At 44.1% G+C, this 19,995-nt stretch overlaps 1 protein-coding gene across 4 annotated transcripts in view; it reads left to right on the top strand.

Moving 5' to 3' along the window:
* Positions 1–19,995, top strand: part of cntn3a.1 (contactin 3a, tandem duplicate 1) — a 106,639-nt gene that overhangs the window by 5,147 nt on the left and 81,497 nt on the right. For all 4 annotated transcript variants that reach the window (XM_077214090.1, XM_077214091.1, XM_077214092.1 and 1 more), the window contains exon 2: positions 14,297–14,436. In XM_077214090.1, coding sequence (XP_077070205.1) covers positions 14,382–14,436 — 55 coding nt within the window. In that variant the 5' untranslated portion in view covers positions 14,297–14,381. The remainder of the gene's footprint in view (positions 1–14,296; positions 14,437–19,995) is intronic.

The following is a 19,995-nucleotide window of genomic DNA, read 5'->3' as shown; positions in this document are numbered from 1 at the left end:
TAGTAAACTATAAGTATACCTATAAGTTCATTTGTAGTATAGCTGCAGTACAAACGAAAAACGTAGTTGTACCCTGCTGTTACACTTAAAGTATACTTAAAAGTATACTTTTATACACTAAAAAGTGGTCCAATTTACTCCCAAGTAGTATTGATATACTGTAGTAGGATACACTTGCAAGTATACTACTATTACATAGATTAGTTTACTTAATACATAAAGTATACTTAAAAATAAAATTTAACTTTACTTAGGCCTAAGTATACTTAATAAAATAAACTTAGTAAGGAATGCAGAAGTGTGAATACATTCCAGCAGATTTATATCGGTGCTTCATTCAAAATTCAGTCATATCCAGCTAGATGAATCATGTAACTGTCCTTTCTTGGCTCTTGGATGCTGAACATTAATTTTTCATTCATACCCTCTAGATTAGAGTTCAGTCAGAGTGCACTATACCAACTGGAGAATTTTTACACACTCCTCAACCGTGTTGTCAGCCACTATACTCACAGATGTTCACGTCAACTGAGATATGAACAACACCGCAGTTCATTTTACACTCTAAAGGAACTTGTTGCCCATATGTGAAACCATGCTTAGGTTTAAACAAACTCAGACTCAGAGATGGTGTTTGTGGATCAAGTGAAGTCAAGGAAACCAGATAAAAGATTTAGTGTTACTTTCAACCCGAGATCGTGCCAGAACTGGAAAGAGTGGGTGTCTGTCTCATTTATGTTTAAAAACTAGGGAGCATGTGAATCCCATGAACAGCAGAGTGAAGATTCTATTAATACAGACTTCATTGAAAAATTGATGGATTTCTAGACAGAGGTAGTGCCAAGGTCAGGCTCACCATCAGCACTGCCTTTAAAGTCAGATACATGCTTTCCAGAGTCTTGCTCTTAGATGTGTTTTTCTGGTGTACAAAATAGTTCTGTGCTGTATTTTACTCCCCTTTGTCCCACTGCAGTGCAAACGTGAATGTCTGCAAATATTCTAGTCAGATCCCCTTTTTAAAGAACAAAACATGCTATATTTTGTCTTTTATTTGTTACATCTAGCTGAGTTATGGCATCAAGCAGAATTTAAAAAACAAAGGCATTCTCTGTGGGCTCGTTTTCAGCTCAGATTGTTGGCTGTGATCGCTCAGTCCACAGCATTACAGCGAGACATATATTGCATGTCATGTGCAGAGTTTTGAAATGCATCCACAGGCCATATATTCAAAGCCCCAATAGCATGCATGGATCCTGATGGTAAACACGTTTTTACAGAAGCATGTGATAGGCCTAGTTAGACAGTTTTGTAAGACCCATTTATTAATGGGTCTATGTGGACCCACAATAGATGGTTAATGATGCTGTTTTTTTTGTCTTTGTGTGCACAAATTTGTGATATGTGGATTCCATTATTTCACTTTTGCAAGGGGTCAAGGTTTGGCTGGTTAATTTACCCCTGCTATTTGTGGATGGCATGTACACAATCTTATGTGGGCAAAAGGCTTCTCTCCATTGACAGCTATTGAAAAGTAGCCAAATATTCAAGCAAAATACAACTTTTGCCATATATGATTTGCAAAGAAACTGTCTGAGATGAAAAGCAACGCTAATGGAAAATTCTCCCCAGGAATTGTAGACTTTCCTGTATGTGACAGATGAAGGATGTCTAATTTGTTAGACAAAATTTAGGAGAAGATGTGGGTTGTTGGCTGGATAGTTTTAATATGCCATTCAGTTCACCTCCTGCTAATATGTCTGCCACTGGTGAGCATTTGATTTTTGCATAGGTAATGAATAAATTCATATTTGTTGTGCTACGTAAAGCACCTGCTTACTAGATGACCCTTGTGATTTGAAGCCCCATTGAACATGGCAATTTTCAGACCTTACCACTTGCACATCTGCAATCTTTTAGTAAAATAAATTTAATGTTGCCAAATGATACCAAAGCTAATCAAGAATATCATTAAAAAAATTATGACATGGGTACCACAGCCCATAAAAGTATCATATAAAATTAGAGTCAGCTTGAGTACACCCAAGCTGTTTTCATTGAATTTGATTGGCTCAGGCAGAGTTCCAAGAGCGCTGATAGGATTCGGTCATGTGACGTTTACTCCTCATCATCCATATTTATATACTGCACATGGTATGGATCATATCCAAAGATCAAAATATTTTCTTGCTGTCTGTTCATGTGTTATTGAATCCACTGAAACCTGTTAACCTTCAAGGCCACTTTTGAAAAATCCCCAGAAATGGCATACCCAAACTTAAACAGATACAGTTCATGAACCCTTTGCACTAAAAGCACAAGTATGATCTCATCTGAAAGCTGACACCTAGTAGTTTATTGTAAATGTAGAAATAAGTATTGTCATAATGAAAAAAAAATGTTTAAATAGCTTCAAAGTTTTGTAAAGTTATTAGAAATTTACTTTTATGAAACATCTTCATAAAAATAAAATTGAAGTTGGCCCTGGAGCAATCTAGAAATGCACTGCAGCTAAAGCCATATGTGTGACCATTTTATATTTAAAATCTGAAAATGATAAGTCTAAAACTCTGTATTTAGTTAAATGTTTTTCAAGATCATGTCAAATTACTTTATTTTGATTAGACTCTAAAATGCAAAATGATGTTTAGTCATCTTCTGAGTCATCTAATCAGTATATTGTCTCTATTATTTTGTGGTGCAAACGAGCCCCATTCAGAGTCAGTCTCCCCTGCACACATTTACACCTCTCCAGACTGGTTATGGCTCTGAATATGCATTTCTTTTGTCTGCATTATAGCTACTAACGACTGGCTATTCACAGGCTATTCATAGGGTTTCAAACCCTAATTTCTTTTATCAAAGTTCTCACTAAATATTTGAAACTGGTATCAAATATACTGAAACATTTCAGTAAGCATTCCTATTTAGAAAAAAATCATAAAACAATAACTGCTGGTGGCAGGTGCACCTGGGCTAGCTAGCATGTTAGCTTAGCACACCATCAATACACAACCATTTATGAGATTGAAACCATGTTTGTGCTCCAAACTTACTTTATAACGCAAGTCGAGTGTTTTAAATAATCTTCTGTGATCTAATTTGGCTTCAGATAAAAAAAAATCCGACAGAAAATTTATTATTTATAGTGTTCTGCACGATGATGAAATCTATATCGATTAGCATTGCATTATAAATATAATCTATTATTATGAAATACCTGGCATGGCTTGAAGAACACAGGTAACTCAAATATCATTGCAATCATGTTTATTGTCTTCAAAACATCTTTATCTGCATGTTACAGCGATCTCTGTCAGCTACTTTCTGTATCAGTGACGTCCTGGAATGTCACATGACTATGGGTCTTCTTCGTGATCCATATATGGACTGTTATTGTGCATATAGCGCCCTCAGGCTATTGGTATGAATTGAAAACACAGCACATCTCAGTAAGAAGCGATCATAATGATTACATCGACGTATTTGGGTATAAATTCAACAAATATTATTCCTGTCTATAGAAATATGATGTGAATCTATGAGAATATATCAATATTTCTCCAAGTCTGCACATTTTTGAGCTAAAGCCCTGAGGGACGATGTTTTGCGAATCGCTGTCATGACGACAGCTTGGAGTGTTTTTTATGAATGGACCAGCTGACGCTCATAATTCATATTAAAGGTATCGACTCATTTTCTCACAAATTAAGACTTAACTGTCACTATAAGTTTCTCAGAATACAATAGTGGTCAAATACTGAATCTTGAGTATTATATCTTTTTAATGATGTATAGTTTGTCAAGGTATAACATTAAATCTGATAGTAAATTTGAACTAAATAAAAAAAAAAACGCTTCAGTGCGCCGACGCTCTGGAAACGGTTAACAGGTTTTTGTCCAGTCCAGTCCAGTCCAGTCCAGGATTTTTGTAAAAGTCACAAAACTTAAATAGATAAATTGTTCTTCACTGTTAAAATCTTTTCACTGTTGGCATCACTCCACTTGAATTTGTTGGAATGCTCCAAAGTACGATTATGTTTTGGCTGATTTTCAGTCTCTTTCTGCAGGTTACATTTGTTGCACAAGTAGGTGGCGACAAGTGAATTTGTCAAGTGTCGTTATGAGTCATTGAATTGTTCACTCAAACAATTTGTTCAAAACATGATGGCTGTAGCTTAAATCGTTCTTTATACCCTCGTTCAGTATTCCCAACATTACTTTGCTAATATAGTCCACTGAATGTGTACGTGAAAATGAGTGAGTGAATTCGGACAATCACGGAATTAGGACTGAATGAGTGCACTTAATGTCAACTATGATTTCGGACACCACTACAAATGGCTGTCTCCTCAATAGTGCACTATATGGATAAAGGGATAATTGGTTTTGGACAATTGACCGAACAAACTGTTAACATTTGATTATACAATGGGGCTGCTGAATGCTTGATTCTGATTGGTTGACGAACATTCTTGGGTGTTCAATTATTTTCCAGTAAGCACACAGATATAAAGTTTTTCCAGGTCTATCAACCACATTACAGTTCCATATCACTTTGCCAAAATGATTTAATATATTTCAAAGGTCTTTATAGCCTACAACAGCAAAATAACCAAAACCCACAAAGACACTGACCAAGCAAACAGAGTAACAATACGTAAATATTACCGAAATAATCTATTTTTTTTCTCGCCCTCTCTCTGCATGGACACGCATACTTTACAGACACACACATGCACACAGACAGAAACATACTTGAAATAAAACATCTGAACTAGGCTATGTCTTGAAGTGTCATTACCACCTCGCCTGTGCATTATTATTCATTAATCCAATGGTCAGTCGTCCATTTGTTCCTTACTAAACTTACACATGAACTTCTTTCTTTATTGAACTGATGTACAGTATATAAGCATCCCAATCTTTCACTGTATCTCTCCGCATGTCTGTATTCTCGGCTTTCCAGACAGTGTCAGTTTGCGTTCAGTAGTGCCAAGAGTCACTAGAGAAATAAGAGACCCGGTCTGGAAAAGCTTTTTGTTACTATTTGGGAGTGGAGCATGCCACAGTCAGTTCTCGAGTGGGCTGACTGTGAACATTGTGAGTAGCTGTCCGTGAGGACGCTCCGCACCCGCCGGGCGTTCTTCGAGCAGGACGGTTCGGTTCGCGCTCCCCGCGCGGGTCCCGCGGTTGCCAAGGCACGGCGGTGGCTCGCATTTTGTGACGGATCTGACAGCGGGGGTTGGGACGGGCTCCGCCCTATCTCAGCTTTCACCTGTCAGATCCAGTGCTGGCGATTTCCAGTTCCGAGGAATTGGTATCGTTAGTGTTTTGTTTAGAAAAAAGAGATCAAAACAAATAAAGATATTAAGAAAAAGGCAGATGTTTGAGTTTTCAATAAATAAATAAATAAGTCAGCTCATAACTCTGTTGAATAAAGAGGAGCTTTACAAGGAGGTTTATCTAGTGCTGTTGCTAGTTAAATATTTACTGGCCAGCTGAACATTATGAGAGTGAAAATAAAAAGAGTTTATTAGATGAAATATATCTAAAAACAGAAAAACTCTGTATCTCAGCCTCCTCGTCGGGGACTGCTGTTTTTCCCTATCTCCACACTGAGGTGTCGAGATCGTGGAATAAGCCGGTTTCTATTTTAGGTGTTTAATGCCCAAACGTCTAACTATAGTAATGCTTTGATGGTTTTTAATGGTTTCGAGAAATCGCTTCTCCTCTGCGTCCTCTGGGGGGGCGACTCTCTGAGGAGGGTCGCAGCACGGCCAGTTCGGTTGTTTTCCTGCTGGTGGCCACGGAGTGATTTATATATATATATAAATATATATATATATATACGTTTTTCTGATTTAAAAATAAAGAAAAATAAGATAAATTATGTCTGTTCTTCTGGACGCTCCGCTTTCAAAAAAACCAAGAAATTATCCATCCAGCGGTGTTCCAGAGGCTTCTTCCTCACCAAACTAATGTTCCCGAGACTGCTGGGCGGGAGCAGCCTCGGTCTACTAAGCTCCTCGCAGCACAGAGTGCAAAACGAGCATCACCATTTGGGCTCCTCCAAAATCGAGGGGGACCTGGGTGGCGGTAGCAGTCTAGCTAGTTAGAGATATGCAAGATCTGAGGATTGTTTTATCTCTAAAATAGCGTGGACAAAGAGGAATCCCTGACGCCGAGGCTATCAGGCTTCTAAGGGTGGTCCACTCCGGGGTAGGGATAGTTTTGAGAAATCGTTTCTCCTCGGCAGTCTAGCTAAACAGCGTCCCGTTCTCTCATCCACACACACACCTCTCTCTCTTTCCATGGTTCTATGGAATTGTCAGTCAGCAGTCAATAAAGCTGACTTCATTCCTGCCTTTGCATCTCTTTCAACTCTTAATATCTTGGGCTTGACTGAGACCTGGATCCGTCCAGAAGACTCAGCAACCCCTGCTGCTCTCTCTAACAACTTTTCTCTCTCTCACACCCCTCACCAGTCTGGTAGGGGTGGGGGGACTGGTATTCTCATTTCTAACAATTGGAAATACTCAACTCTCTCTTCTCTATGCAATAACAACTCATTTGAATATCATGCTATTACACTTACAACTCCCTTCAAGATCCAGATTGTAGTCATTTATCGCCCCCCAGGTCAACTGGGAAGCTTTGTTGAGGAGCTGGATTTGCTGCTGTCCTCTTTCCCTGAGGACGGCACTCCACTTGTAGTCTTTGGCGATTTCAACATCCATCTAGAGAAGCCGTTTGCTACAGATTTCATCTCTCTCCTAGCCTCATTCGATCTCAAACGGCTCATCACCACAGGTATTCACAAGTCAGGCAACCAACTGGACCTGGTCTACACACGCAACTGCATCACTGACAACATTTTGGTGAAACCTCTCCATGTTTCAGATCATTTCCTCATTACTTTCAATCTACAACTCACTATCCACACTCCACCAACTCCCCTAGCAGTTACTTTCAGACGTAACCTGCGCTCACTTTCTCCCTCCCCTCTTTCCTCTGCTGTGTCATCTTCTCTTCCCTCACCTTCACAATTCTCATCTCTAGATGTGAATACCGCAACGGATACTTTATGCTCCACTTTAACTTCTTCTTTAGACACTATCTGCCCTCTCTCCTCCAGGCCAGCACGCGCTACCCCCTCTAACCCCTGGTTATCTGAGGTTCTTCGTGAACACCGGACTAAACTCAGGGCAATGGAGAGGAAATGGCGCAAATCAAAAGATACATCTGACCTGAGTATGTACCAATCTCTGCTCTCTTCCTTTTCTGCTGATGTTCACGCCGCAAAATCTTCATATTTCCACAACAAGATCAACACCGCCTCTAACACACGAACACTTTTCAAGACATTCAACTCTCTCCTCTGTCCACCTCCACCACCACCCTCCTCCTCGCTAACTGCTGATGATTTTGCTAATTCTTCACTAACAAAACAACAACCATTAGCAGTCAGTTCTCTCCTCCACACACACACGAACCTAGGCCACAGTCAATAACCTTCTCTCCTCCTTCTCTCCACTAACCGAGGAAGAAGTATCTAAACTTCTCCTCTCCAGTCATCCTACCACCTGCCCTCTAGACCCCATCCCGTCACACCTTCTTCAAGCCATCACTCCCACACTTCTACCAGCACTCACACACATCATCAACTCATCCCTCCATACTGGCATTTTTCCTACAGCATTTAAGCAGGCTCGGGTAACCCCACTGCTTAAAAAACCAACATTAAACACATCACTTCTAGAGAATTACAGACCTCTCTCTCTCCTACCATTCATTGCAAAAACACTTGAACGAGTTGCTTTCAACCAAGTATCATCTTTCCTGTCTCTGAACAACCAGCTGGATGTTAACCAATCTGGCTCCAAGAAAGGGCATTCGACCGAGACCGCATTACTTTCAGTCACAGAAGCCCTGCGGATCGCTAAAGCTGCTTCCAAATCATCAGTTCTCATTCTCCTAGACCTGTCTGCTGCCTTCGACACTGTGAATCATCAGATCCTTCTGTCAACCCTCTCATCACTGGGCATCACTGGAACTTCCCTCCACTGGTTTGAGTCCTATCTCACAGGTAGGTCATTCAGGGTCGCATGGAGAGGCGAGATATCCAAAGCACATCGACTGACCACAGGGGTTCCCCAGGGGTCAGTCCTTGGACCCCTCCTCTTCTCCATTTGCACCAAATCACTGGGACCCATCATACAGGCACATGGTTTCTCTTACCACTGCTATGCTGATGACACCCAGCTCTACCTCTCATTTCAACCAGACGATCCCACAGTAGCTGCACGTATCTCTAGCTGTCTGGCGGACATCTCGGCATGGATGAAGGAACATCACCTGCAGCTCAATCTGGCAAAGACTGAGCTTCTCGTCCTCCCTGCCAATTCGTCTCTACTGCACGACTTCACTATCCAGCTAGACTCATCCTCAATCACCCCATCAAGGTCAGTCAGAAATCTTGGAGTAATCTTTGATGACCAGCTAACCTTCACAGACCACATTTCAAAGACAGCTCGATCATGCAGGTTTGCAATGCACAACATCAGGAAGATCAGGCCTTTCCTAACTGAGCATGCAACACAACTTCTTGTACAGGCCCTGGTTATTTCTAGGCTTGATTACTGCAATGCTCTTCTAGCTGGTCTTCCATCATGTGCAACTAAACCCTTACAAATGATCCAGAATGCTGCTGCTCGTCTTGTCTTCAACGAGCCCAAAAGAGCCCACGTCACTCCGCTGTTCATCTCCCTGCATTGGCTACCACTCGCTGCTCGAATCAACTTCAAGGCGCTGACACTTGCTTACAGATTGTCCACCGGCTCAGCTCCCTCCTACTTTCACTCGCTCCTACGGGTCTACATCCCTACCAGAAGCCTACGATCGGCCAAGGAGCGACGGCTCGTGGTGCCTTCACAGCGAGGCACAAAATCACTGTCCAGAACATTCTCATTCACGGTTCCATGCTGGTGGAATGACCTACCCACCCTCGTCCGGAATGCAGAATCCCTGACAGCATTCAAAAGACAACTGAAAACTCATCTCTTCCGTGAGCACTTAACATAGGAAAAAAAAAACCTTTTTCTTGAAATATTTGCTTGTCTGGTTTATGCTACTCTGAGCAATGTTTGAACTTTGTATTCTGAGCACTTCTTGCGTTGTTTTTGCCTCTCCATGATGACTCGCTTGGTTTAATCCTCAAATGTAAGTCGCTTTGGATAAAAGCGTCTGCTAAATGACTAAATGTAAATGCAAAATGTCGCCGCCCTCTGGGGTGCGACTCTCTGAGGAGGGTCACAGCGCTGCCAGTTCGGTTGTTCCCTGCCGGTTCGCCGTTCAGGGCACCGAGGTGTCAGCGTCCCCATACGATCCTCCGAGGAGGGTCGTAGAACGGTCAGTTCGGTTGTTCCCTGCCGGTTCGCCGCTTCAGGGCACCGTAGTGACTGTTCAACCAAATCCAGAGGCCAGTCTTGAGAAACTGGTTCCCCTAGTGGAATTTCTGGCAGCGTGGAAACTACTGCCAGATATTTCTCAGTGGGTCCTGCACACTATAGGAAAGGGTTCAGAATTCGGTTCTTGTCCGGCCAGATTTCTAGGGGTCCTCCCCACTGTGGTGGACCCCGAGCAGGCTTTGGTTATGGATTGGGTCCTACTCTAGACCTGCGTCATTTAAACAGCAGGTTTCAGAATCTTAAGTTCAAAGTATGCTTACGCTAAATATGATTGTGTCACAGACTCAGTCTCAGGACTGGTTTGTCACAATAGACTTAAAGGACGCTTACTTATCTATCCATCCTCATCACAGGAGGTTCTTGCGGTTTGCTTTCAGGGGCGAAGCATACCAGTATCGGGTTCTTCCATTCGGCCTAGGTTATCACCCCGCACCTAACAATATGCGTGGATGCAGCTCTGGCTCCTCTGAGATTCCAGGGGATTCGCGTATTAAATATATCGACGATTGGTTGATTTTAACTCAGTCCGAGCTTTTGGCAGTTCAACATTGAGATGTCATTTTGTCCCACATAAGGAGGTTGGGGTTGCGGCTCAACACCAAAAAGTGTACTCCTCCCAGCTCAGAGGACCACTTTTCTAGGTGTAATAATATGGGACAGTCTCCTGCACGTATTTCTGCGTTTCTCAGCCGTAAAGAATGTAAACTAGGTCAGTCATTCACTGCAAAACAGTCTCTGAGACTGTTGGGGCTCATGGTAGTTGCGTCCAACGTAGTTACTTTTGGCCTTCTGTACATGAGCCCCTTGCAGTGGTGGTTCGGGACCAAGGGGTTTTCTCCGAGGGGAAATCCGTTTTCGCATGATCAAGGTCACGCGGCTATGCCTTCGTGCCTCGTTCATGTGGAAGAAACCTTGGTTCCTCGCCCAGGGCCTAGTGCTGGGGGCTTCTTGTCGACGCGTCACGCTATCGACGGATGCTTCCCTCACAGGATGGAGGGCGGTCATGAGTGGCCGCTCGGTGAAAGGTCTTTGGTTGGGGCTCATGGCAGTTGCGTCCAACGTAGTTACTTTTGGCCTTCTGTACATGAGACCCCTGCAGTAGTGGCTCAGGACCAATGGTGCTTTTCCACTGCACGGTACGGTTCGGTTCGGTATGGCTCACTTTGGCGCTTTTCCACTGCATGGTACGGTACGGCTAAGCTCGGTACGGCTCACTTGTAGCGCTTTTCCACTGCATGGTACGGTACGGTACGGCTCACTTGTAGCGCTTTTCCACTGCATGGTACGGTACGGTACGGCTCGCTTTAAATGGTACCACCTCTGTTGAGGTTCCAAGCGTACCGTACCGATACTAAAATCACTGATTGGTCAGACAGACAGAATCGTCACTACCAGCGTCATTGTATTTGCGAGACATCAAACCCGCTAGATTTAAATAGCCAGTAACAGCCACCGCTGTAGCACCTGTTTTAAAACTACTTGCTTGACTTGCTTGAAGAAAAAAAACTTCCAAAAAAGAAATGGCTGGATCGTGGTCAGTGGACGAGAAGCGCAGACGTTCCTCTTGTTAGTTGCCGAGGAGCGGATAAACTATAACGATCAGTCATAATCCCACCCACTAGAAGCGGTACTAACTGCAGTGGAAAAGCAACCGAGCTAATGTGAACCGAGCCGTGCCGCGTCGAGCCGAGTCGTACCACGCAATGGAAAAGCGAAGCGAGCCGAACCGTGCCACGCCTAGCCGAACCGTACTGAGCCGTATCGAGCCGTACCATGCAGTGGAAAAGCGCCACAAGGGGTTTTCTCAGAGGGGAAATCCGTTTTCGCATGATCAAGGTTACGCGGCTATGCCTTCGTGCCTCGGTCATGTGGAAGAAGTGGGTAGTAGAGGCTATCTCACTTGCTTATGAAGCGGCCGGACAGCCTTCACCTATGGCTGTTCAGGCCCATTCTACAAGGAGTATGGCTGCCTTTAGGCTTTAATTTCAGGGGTTTCCCTTCAGGACATTTGTAATGCGGCAGGCTGGTCCTCACCACATACGTTTGTCAGATTTTATGACCTACACCTCTCCACTCCCGGGGCTAGGCTGCTTGCTTCTTAGTGTGCGCAAGGACTTCACACAGAACGGGCATTTCTCATTATGGCGTAGTGGGTATAGGGTTCACACCGCGTCTCAACGCAGCTCGAGTTCCCTTGAAAGGGAATGTCTCAGGTTACGTATGTAACCCTGGTTACGAGAACGAGACGCTGCGTTCTCCTGCCATACTTCCTGCATGCCTTGATCGACTTGCTTCAGGCTTTTTCAGAAGCTGTCGCGGTCTGTTTTCTGGTGTGCTTTATAGCTTCCTGGTCTATGACGTCACCCGCCTATGACGTCTCGCTCTTCCATTGGACTGATTATACACGTGCTTCACGACGCAGAGCGCTCCCACCGCGTCTCAACGCAGCGTCTCGTTCCCTCTCAGGGAACCAGGGTTACATACGTAACCTGAGACGTTTTCTATTATGTTCAACTAAAAAGGTTGATTGTTTTTATTCCTTGAACCGTTTCTAGTCCCATTCAAAAAAGTCCTCCTACTTCCCCGGCACGTTATTCAAGGACAAAATTACCATTTGATCAACGCATAAATGCAATGAATTAAATAGTGATAATAGTGAAATAGTGAAATAATTTTTATTTTCTTCAAAACTCTTAAGACACATGTAAACTCCAGCCACTTTATTTTCCCTGGTATTCTAAATATGATATTATTTACAGGTATAATATGTGTGCATTGATTGCTATGAATTTTATTATTGAAGGCAGCAAAAGCAGCTTGTAACAGCATAAAGATGCTGAATCAAATCACTTAAGGGGTCAAAACAGACTGGTAAATAAAAGTTATAGTCAGTTTGTGGGTTCAATAATGTATTCTTTAAATGAATAACAGCAAAGTTTTGGTTGAAAATAGAGCAGTCTAACATGCCTCGACACTACAGCACTCTTTTAAACAGACAGAGCAACGATCTCCATGGCTTTGACAGAGGCGACAGAGAAACATCATTACCCACTAAATAACAATAAAGTGGTCATACATTTTGGCCCATGGGTTCCAACCACTTACAATTCCATCTACACAACTGTATTCTGTAAATAAGCCCCCCAAAAATGCAATCTGCGTCTGCCCACATTTATAGGCGACTTATATGAGCAATATCCCACTCGTAGCCATGTGATATGGCTCTATATCGGCACAGCTGTGATTATTTATGGCACTTTGGCTGAATCACAGCTGTCCTGATATAGAGCCATATCACATGGCTACGAGTGGGGTATTATACATTGCTTTTTTACACTTTTTTGAGAGTCTTAAAACAAGTGTCTCTTGTGTGGGAAACTACTTCCACCATGGATTCAAATCTCAAGTTGATAGTTTTACAGTTGAGCCCAATCCTCTGTTACAAATTCTAAAATATCACTTTAGAACTAGCAACAAAGGAATGGGCTGCTTCAGTGATGTTATTACTGTATAGTATCACTGAGTAGTCAAAGTCCCTTTCAAAGAAAGGTCTGTTCACTTAGCGGTCATATTTGCATGTGAGGTTGAATGGACTGAGGGGGACATGGCCCCATCAACCAGGAGACGTGCACAGCGGGATGTCCCATGGCTAGAGCAACTGTCCCTCTGCCCTCGTCGGCTGAGGTGCCCCTCTCGCTGAGCGATCTCCGCCTCTGAGAACATGATTTTGGCCAAGCCCTAACACTAGACCTAGCTCACCAGGAGCTCACAACTCTGAAATAATCTGAGAAAATTTTCAAATAGATGCTATCTTTAAATAAACCTCAGATTTGAGATTTAAACAAGGACATTCTTACCTAAAAAAACATTTAAAACTACATTCCGTGACACAACAACAGGAGTATTTAAAATATATTTTTCTCCTCCGCTATTGCCGTTTGCTCTAAAAGATGCAGCCCGTCTAGAATGCGCAGAGAAGCATATTTTTTGTGATACAAAAAAGTAAACAGTACCCATGCTTATATTGGTGGAATATCGTACGATGCTGACCAATCTTAACTCTCTTAACTGAATCTTAACTCAATCTTAACTCTTTCTTAACTCTCAGCCAATCAGATTCAAGAACCAGTACTAACAGTTGGATAGGTTGGTAGGTAGGTAGATACTTTATATTAAGTTATTGTTGCAGGGACTGCTCAATATCACACTTGCAATTTTTCTGTTGTACTGACAATATGGTTTACAAACATCATTTTAGCTGTAACTAAAAAGAACATAGAGAAAAAAGAAATGACTTGAGTGTGTGTAGTGGATCGCTTGAGTAATCTTGTGTTACAGCAAATGTGTGAGATCCAGCTGCCTAAAGTCTGTCCTCCAGATGATCAGAGGTGTGGAGGCCAGAGAATGGCATAAGGGGATTGGTACCTTGGGCCAAGTTCTTAACCCTCCTAAAAGCTTTGTGTGATGTTGGCAAAAAGGGTTTATTTGAGGCCATACTTATATCCTCGAGTATCAGTGTAGATACGCCACACTGTCTGTCAGCTTTATTTTTTCCTGATCAAATATTTAGAAGATTATCACTGTGCATGTGGTAAAGCATTTCTAACACACTACTTAGACATTTTACAGCTATTGATCTGTACATTGTGTAATTTTACATTTTGACATTATTCACAAATAATAACAATTGGAAAATGTAACTTTTGGCAAAGATATATTCCACTTATGTCAGCTGTGATTTCTTTCTCAATTTGAAATGTTTCTGAATATAGCTGCTTTTAGTCTTGCTAACTCTTTCTAACTCTTCTCATCTTGTCTTTTGATTTCAGGGCACAGAGGTTCAAGTCTGGACAAAGGCGGCATTCTATTTACCCTCAATCGAATTTGAGCTCTCGCTGACCTCTAATATTTAAAATGGGGTTGTCATGGAAACTGCTGGTGCTGCAATTATTCATGGGATGCCTTTCAGGTAGGCATCCTAATAACCTGCTCTATAGACTTTCCTGTCTGTGTCTATGGCATACACTTGTCCTTGTCATTTACTATTAAGGGCAGACCTCCCATTCATGAATGTCTCTTATCTTCTGGAACCAATTAAAGTTTCCACTTTTTTATTTTGTGAAGGCTAAAGCCATTGAACTCTTCCAGACTTGCACTGTGGCGAGGTGAGCAAAGACACGATGTTTAAGATAGTCTGGCCTTGGGGAGGTTGTTCATATTAAAAACTAAACTTTAAATCAATCAACATAAATATAAAGTGGTCAAGGAGACGTGGTGCTAAATTAAAAGTGGGGTTGCTTTTTTGTAGTGCGAGTCACCAATTCCATTGTGTATGTTCAAGTAAGAGACTGTTTTCTGGAGAACAGGTACAGGTACTTTATGGCAGCGGTCAGAAAGTGCCATTACGGAAGATTGCTGACTTGGTAACACTTTATTCCTATCTTAAATGATATGATTTGGCGTTTAGGCTTTTTACTCATTCATCTTGGGCAAAATAAACCGTTGACATATTTCCATTGTCACTGAACTGTGCCTTATTACATTGGCCTACAGTGTGGCCATTTTACCATGGCAGGCAGACTTCATGATTTAAAGACCACCTTACTTTGTGTCAAAGTTGGAGAAAATATGTGATAATGTGTAATTTAACAAGCCCTTTGAGAGACATGAATAGGTTAATGTGCAAATGAATCTACTAGCCATTATTTTATTGGAGAGCACAATTTATGTTCTCATTTAGCCAAGTGGAAGCACAAAGCCCCTTTTTGATATATCTCTTTTTGATGAAGCAGTTACATTGTCTTTCAGTCACTGGGAGGGTCAGACTTAATCCTCTTGCTTTTAAGTCTTTGATTTAAAAAGGGCTGGTTGCTCATTTTCATGATGTTCAGGAACTCCTTTAGTGTGTAATTTTTGAAACCACCCCGTTTCTCCGCAGGTTGTTTAGAATTATTATCTCTCGTTATATCTGGAAAGACGTCACAATGGGAACCTGCGTTTTTGGCTTTTCAGCCAAATTAATTGATTAATTAATTATCAATTAAAGTATACATAAAATGTCTCGGTAACCCTCGTTCCCCGAGGAATGGAACGGAGACGTACGCTCAGGGAACCCTGGTCCCTGAAGGGAGGGGTAGGAACCTTGGGCATGGATCTGAGCCGGGGTCTCAGGACAACGTGAGAGTTGGCTGGCCCGAATACTAGACACGAATTCTACACGATTCGTCGACCCAAAATGCTTGCAGGTCCCCTACCCTCTTAATGGAAGCCAGAGCAGTCAGGAGCACTGTCTTTAGTGACAGGATCTTTAACTCAGCTGACTGCAGTGGTTCAAAGGGAGGTCTCTGCAGTGTGCTGAGCAACAGAGACAGGTCCCAAGAGGGTACAGAGGGGGGGCGAGGTGGATTCAGTCTCCTCAATCCCCTCAGGAACCTGACGATCAGGTCATGCTTTCGACTTAACTTCAACTGCATTGTGATGTGCGGCGATAGCGGCAACATACACTTTGAGGGTGGAGGGAGACAGCCTTCGCTCCAACACATCTTTCAGGAAAGAATGTACGACTTTGATCGGACATCTTTGGGGGTCTTTCCGGTGGGAAGAACACCATTCAACGAACAAGTTCCACTTCAGAGCATAGAGGTGCCTCGTTGAGTGATGGTGTCTACCTCCGCTTGGGGTAGGTCACCTAGAACCTCCACGTCCCGTCCAGGGACCAGACATGGAGTTTCCAGAGGTCTGGACGCGGGTGCCATAGACTGCCGTCTCTGAGAAAGCAGGTCCTTCCTCAGAGGAATGGGCCAAGGAGGTGCTGTCGCGAGGAGCTTGAGATCTGGCAACCAGGTCCAGTTGGGCCAATACTGCACAACTATCAAGACCTGCTCCTCGTCCTCCTTGACTTTGCACAGGGTCCGTGCGAGAAGGCTCACCGACATGCGGCGGCAGTGTAGAACACCATGGCGTTTGATGTACGTAACGGTCACAGTGTTGTCCGTACTGACCAGTAAGTGCTAGCTAAGTAGTAGTCCTTTGAGGAGGCCCAGCACAAGGTGTACTGTGACCAACTTGAGGCAATTGATGTGCCAATGAAGTTGAGGCCCCGTCCACAGACCTAAAACTGCAGGACCGTTGTACGTGGCCCCCAGCCGGTGGCAGAAGCATTCGTGAAGACCGCAACATGCCTGGACACTTGTTCTACGGGAACACCTGCCAGTAGAAATGAAGGGTCCAACCACAGGCTGAAGGTTTGGAGGCAGTGCGGGGTGACGTGCATCCGCTACGTGCCGCTCTGCCAAGCCCATCTCGGGACTCGGCCGTGAAGCCAGTGCTGAAGCGGTCTCATATGAAGCAATCAGAGTGGCGTTACTGCGACTGCGGGTGCCATATGCCCCAGGAACCTCTGAAACAGTTTCAGTGGGACCGCTTTCCTGCTCTTGATTGTACTCAAACAGTTCAACACTGACCGGACGCTAGGGCTGCACGATTAATCGAATTTTAATCACGATTTTGGCTTCCATCGATCAAATTGTGTGTGAATGAGAACGAGTGTGTCTGCGCGCGAGCGACAGTGCATGAGAGACAGTGCACGAGAGAGACCGAGTGTCCAAGAGCGCGCTCGACAGTGCGCGAGAGATACCGAGTGTGTCTGCGTGCGAGAGATACCGAGTGTGTCTGTGGAAGAGAGAGACCGAGTGTAGAGTGTGTGTCCGAGCATTAGTAAATTACATAAGTAAATTGGTACATACTACATAGTAATATATAATTACTATATAATAGGCATGGAAGTTCGATTAATGGACTCCAATAATCAGTACTACACACGTCTTGTTTTGAACTATTGTTTAATAAATAGAAATAATTCGAACACATAAACTTTCATATGGAGGATTAAATAAGATTCAATTTATGCAGTAAGATTTCACAACTAATCACTGACACTGTACCACAACCAGGTTTTAGATTTCTTAAGCGTCAAATAACAATGACTCTGAATTTTATCCATTAATCGAACTTCAATAGTTCTACCAGAAAGACTTGGGAGATAAATTGAATAACAAGCGTATATTTATGAACAGCTCAGCAAAAATAAATTTATAAAGTTCTTTGGCGTAGGCCCCGTTCCTTAGCGAGCAATGCGAGGGTAGCCGCATCTGCATGTCCTGCCTGAACATGAAGGCAGGGGTGCAGCCGACCCCCTGGAGGTAAAGGAAGGGACCATCCTGGTGGTGGTGGGGAGGATGAAGGGGAAGGTACCATCTTGGTGGTGGTTGGGGAGGATGGAGGTAATTGAATGCCCCTGAACTTGGGAGGCCGCCGGGCAAACTGAATCGCATAGCCAGGCTCCCAGACAACGTGCAAGCGGGACCAATGGGACCACACACGTACCTGGGGTGGGGCAGCGAGGTGGAACACAGGGACTTGGCTCGGAAAGCTCTGAGGTGGCCTGAAGCAGAGTCTGAGTGTGTTGTGCCTTACTTACCTGGTTGCAGGGTGGGGCAGAGGGTGCGTGGGAAGGCTTGGTGGCATCCCCGAGCAGCACACTGACGATGGAAGAGGAGGAAAGGAGTGGCAGGGCATGGGATTGTCGCTCACTGATATCCGCGCCCTATTGTGACCCAGAGATGGAAGAAATTGCTCTTTTATTGAAAATGTGGGAACAGAACAAAATGAACTAAAAATTCTCTACTGCGTCCTCCGGGGGAGGGAGAGGTGCGGACACTATCTCATGGAGAGCAACTTCCTCCATTGCTGGGTCGCCCATCTCAGGGCTGCTTGCTCTTAAGCTTGCCGCCTGATTTAGTGAGGGGCTAGACGGGCTGGGCGCTCTTTTTGAGGCCGGCCACCTGCTGCCTAGGTGGAGGCTGCCGCTTAGGCTGAGCAGGGGTGGAGGCGGCCGCAGGGGGGTGCCCTCGGTGACATGCAGGCGGAGGCGCCACCGACGATTGGGTGGAGGCAGGAGCTGGTCGTCGGGGAAGGATGTGCTTAATCGCCTCTGCCTGCTTCTGTGGTGCAGAAAACTGCTGGGCAAAGTTTTCCACAGCGTCCCCGAAGAGGCCGGCCTGGCAGACAGGGTGCCACAGGTGTCGCTTCTGGACCACTAATGTGGGCATCGTCAGACCCAGGGAGCATGCAGTGACTTTCGTTGCCTGGAAGGCAAGGTCCGTTGCTGTACGTAGTTCCTGCATAACCCCTGGGTGGAAACTACCCCCGTGCAATTCCTTGAGTACCTTGGCCTGGTAGACCATGAGTCATCCATGAGCGCCATTTCAGCGTGTCTATAGCCCAAGCACGTGATACAGCGATCATGCCCGTCAGCCGGAGTCAAACATTGGCCGCATCCAGAAACACACGATCTGAATGACATCTTGAAAAATACGCAGTGTCAGATCGTGTAAGCTCTTTTGGGAATTTGCTCCCAGCAGTGACTGTACTTCCTTCGCCAGCTGAGGAAGTTCAACCTGCCACAGGATCTGCTGATTCAGTTCTACTCAGCCGTCATTGAGTCTGTCTTGTGCGCTTCCATCACTGTCTGGTTTGGTTCAGCTACCAAATCAGACATCAGGAGACTACAACGGACAGTCCGGACTGCGGAGAGGATTATTGGTGCCCCCCTGCCAAACCTCCAGGACCTGTACTCTTCCAGAGTGAGGAAGAGAGCAGGTAAAATCATCACAGACTCCACTCACCCTGGACACCACCTGTTTGAACTGTTACCGTCAAGACGGAGACTCAGATCACTAGCCACAAGAACATCTCGGCACAGGAACAGTTTCTTCCCACAGGCCATTTCCCTCCTGAACAGTTAACACTCCTCCCAAGGCATATGCCTGTAAGTGCAATACTCCCACTGTTTAGTGCAATATCCCACAACTCAGGTGATACTTATATGTAGATTTATTTATTTATAATAATCAAAACACTGTAAATAGGTTCATAATCTGTAAATCTGAAAATGTCTATTCTGACTAAACCCAACTGTGATAGTTTTATTCTCATATATTTATATTTTTATTTTTAATTCTTATAATTTGTAGTATTATGTTTCATGTTGTATTTGTATATGTCCACTGGAAGCCTCAGTACCAAAACAAATTCCTTGTGTGTGCAAGCACACTTGGCAATAAAGCTCTTTCTGATTCTGATTCTGATTCTGATGCTGAGGTGCACAGGGAAACTGCCGCGGTAACACACAGGGCAATAGTGCAAGCCTGTGTGAGCACTCACAATGGGGGAACGCCCACCGAAACCAACAAGCTGAACGCCGTCACGCCAACACCAGCTCGCAGAGGCTCCTTCCAGTAGAGACTCGAACAGCAACACTCTAGCAGATGCTTGAGAGAAAAGGAACAGCATGCACTGTCTGGCTCCGAAGTGAAAGACACGGATGTGACGCACCTGCTGCTCATTATATGCTCGCGTTGCGATGCACAGCAGCTGGTGCAATTATCGCATGCCAATGTGCATTGGCTCATTTAGTTTCACTCGAAGTAGATAGGCTCTTGCAAGCGATCCCCATTCGTCAGCAATA

Source organism: Siphateles boraxobius, unplaced genomic scaffold (assembly GCF_051911475.1).
Source record: "Siphateles boraxobius isolate OS27281-9 unplaced genomic scaffold, OSU_SipBor_1 68, whole genome shotgun sequence".
In the NCBI taxonomy this organism is placed as follows: Eukaryota; Metazoa; Chordata; class Actinopteri; order Cypriniformes; family Leuciscidae; genus Siphateles; species Siphateles boraxobius.
Note: the sequence above shows the minus strand (reverse complement) of the source record. Positions and strands in the feature narration are given on the sequence as shown.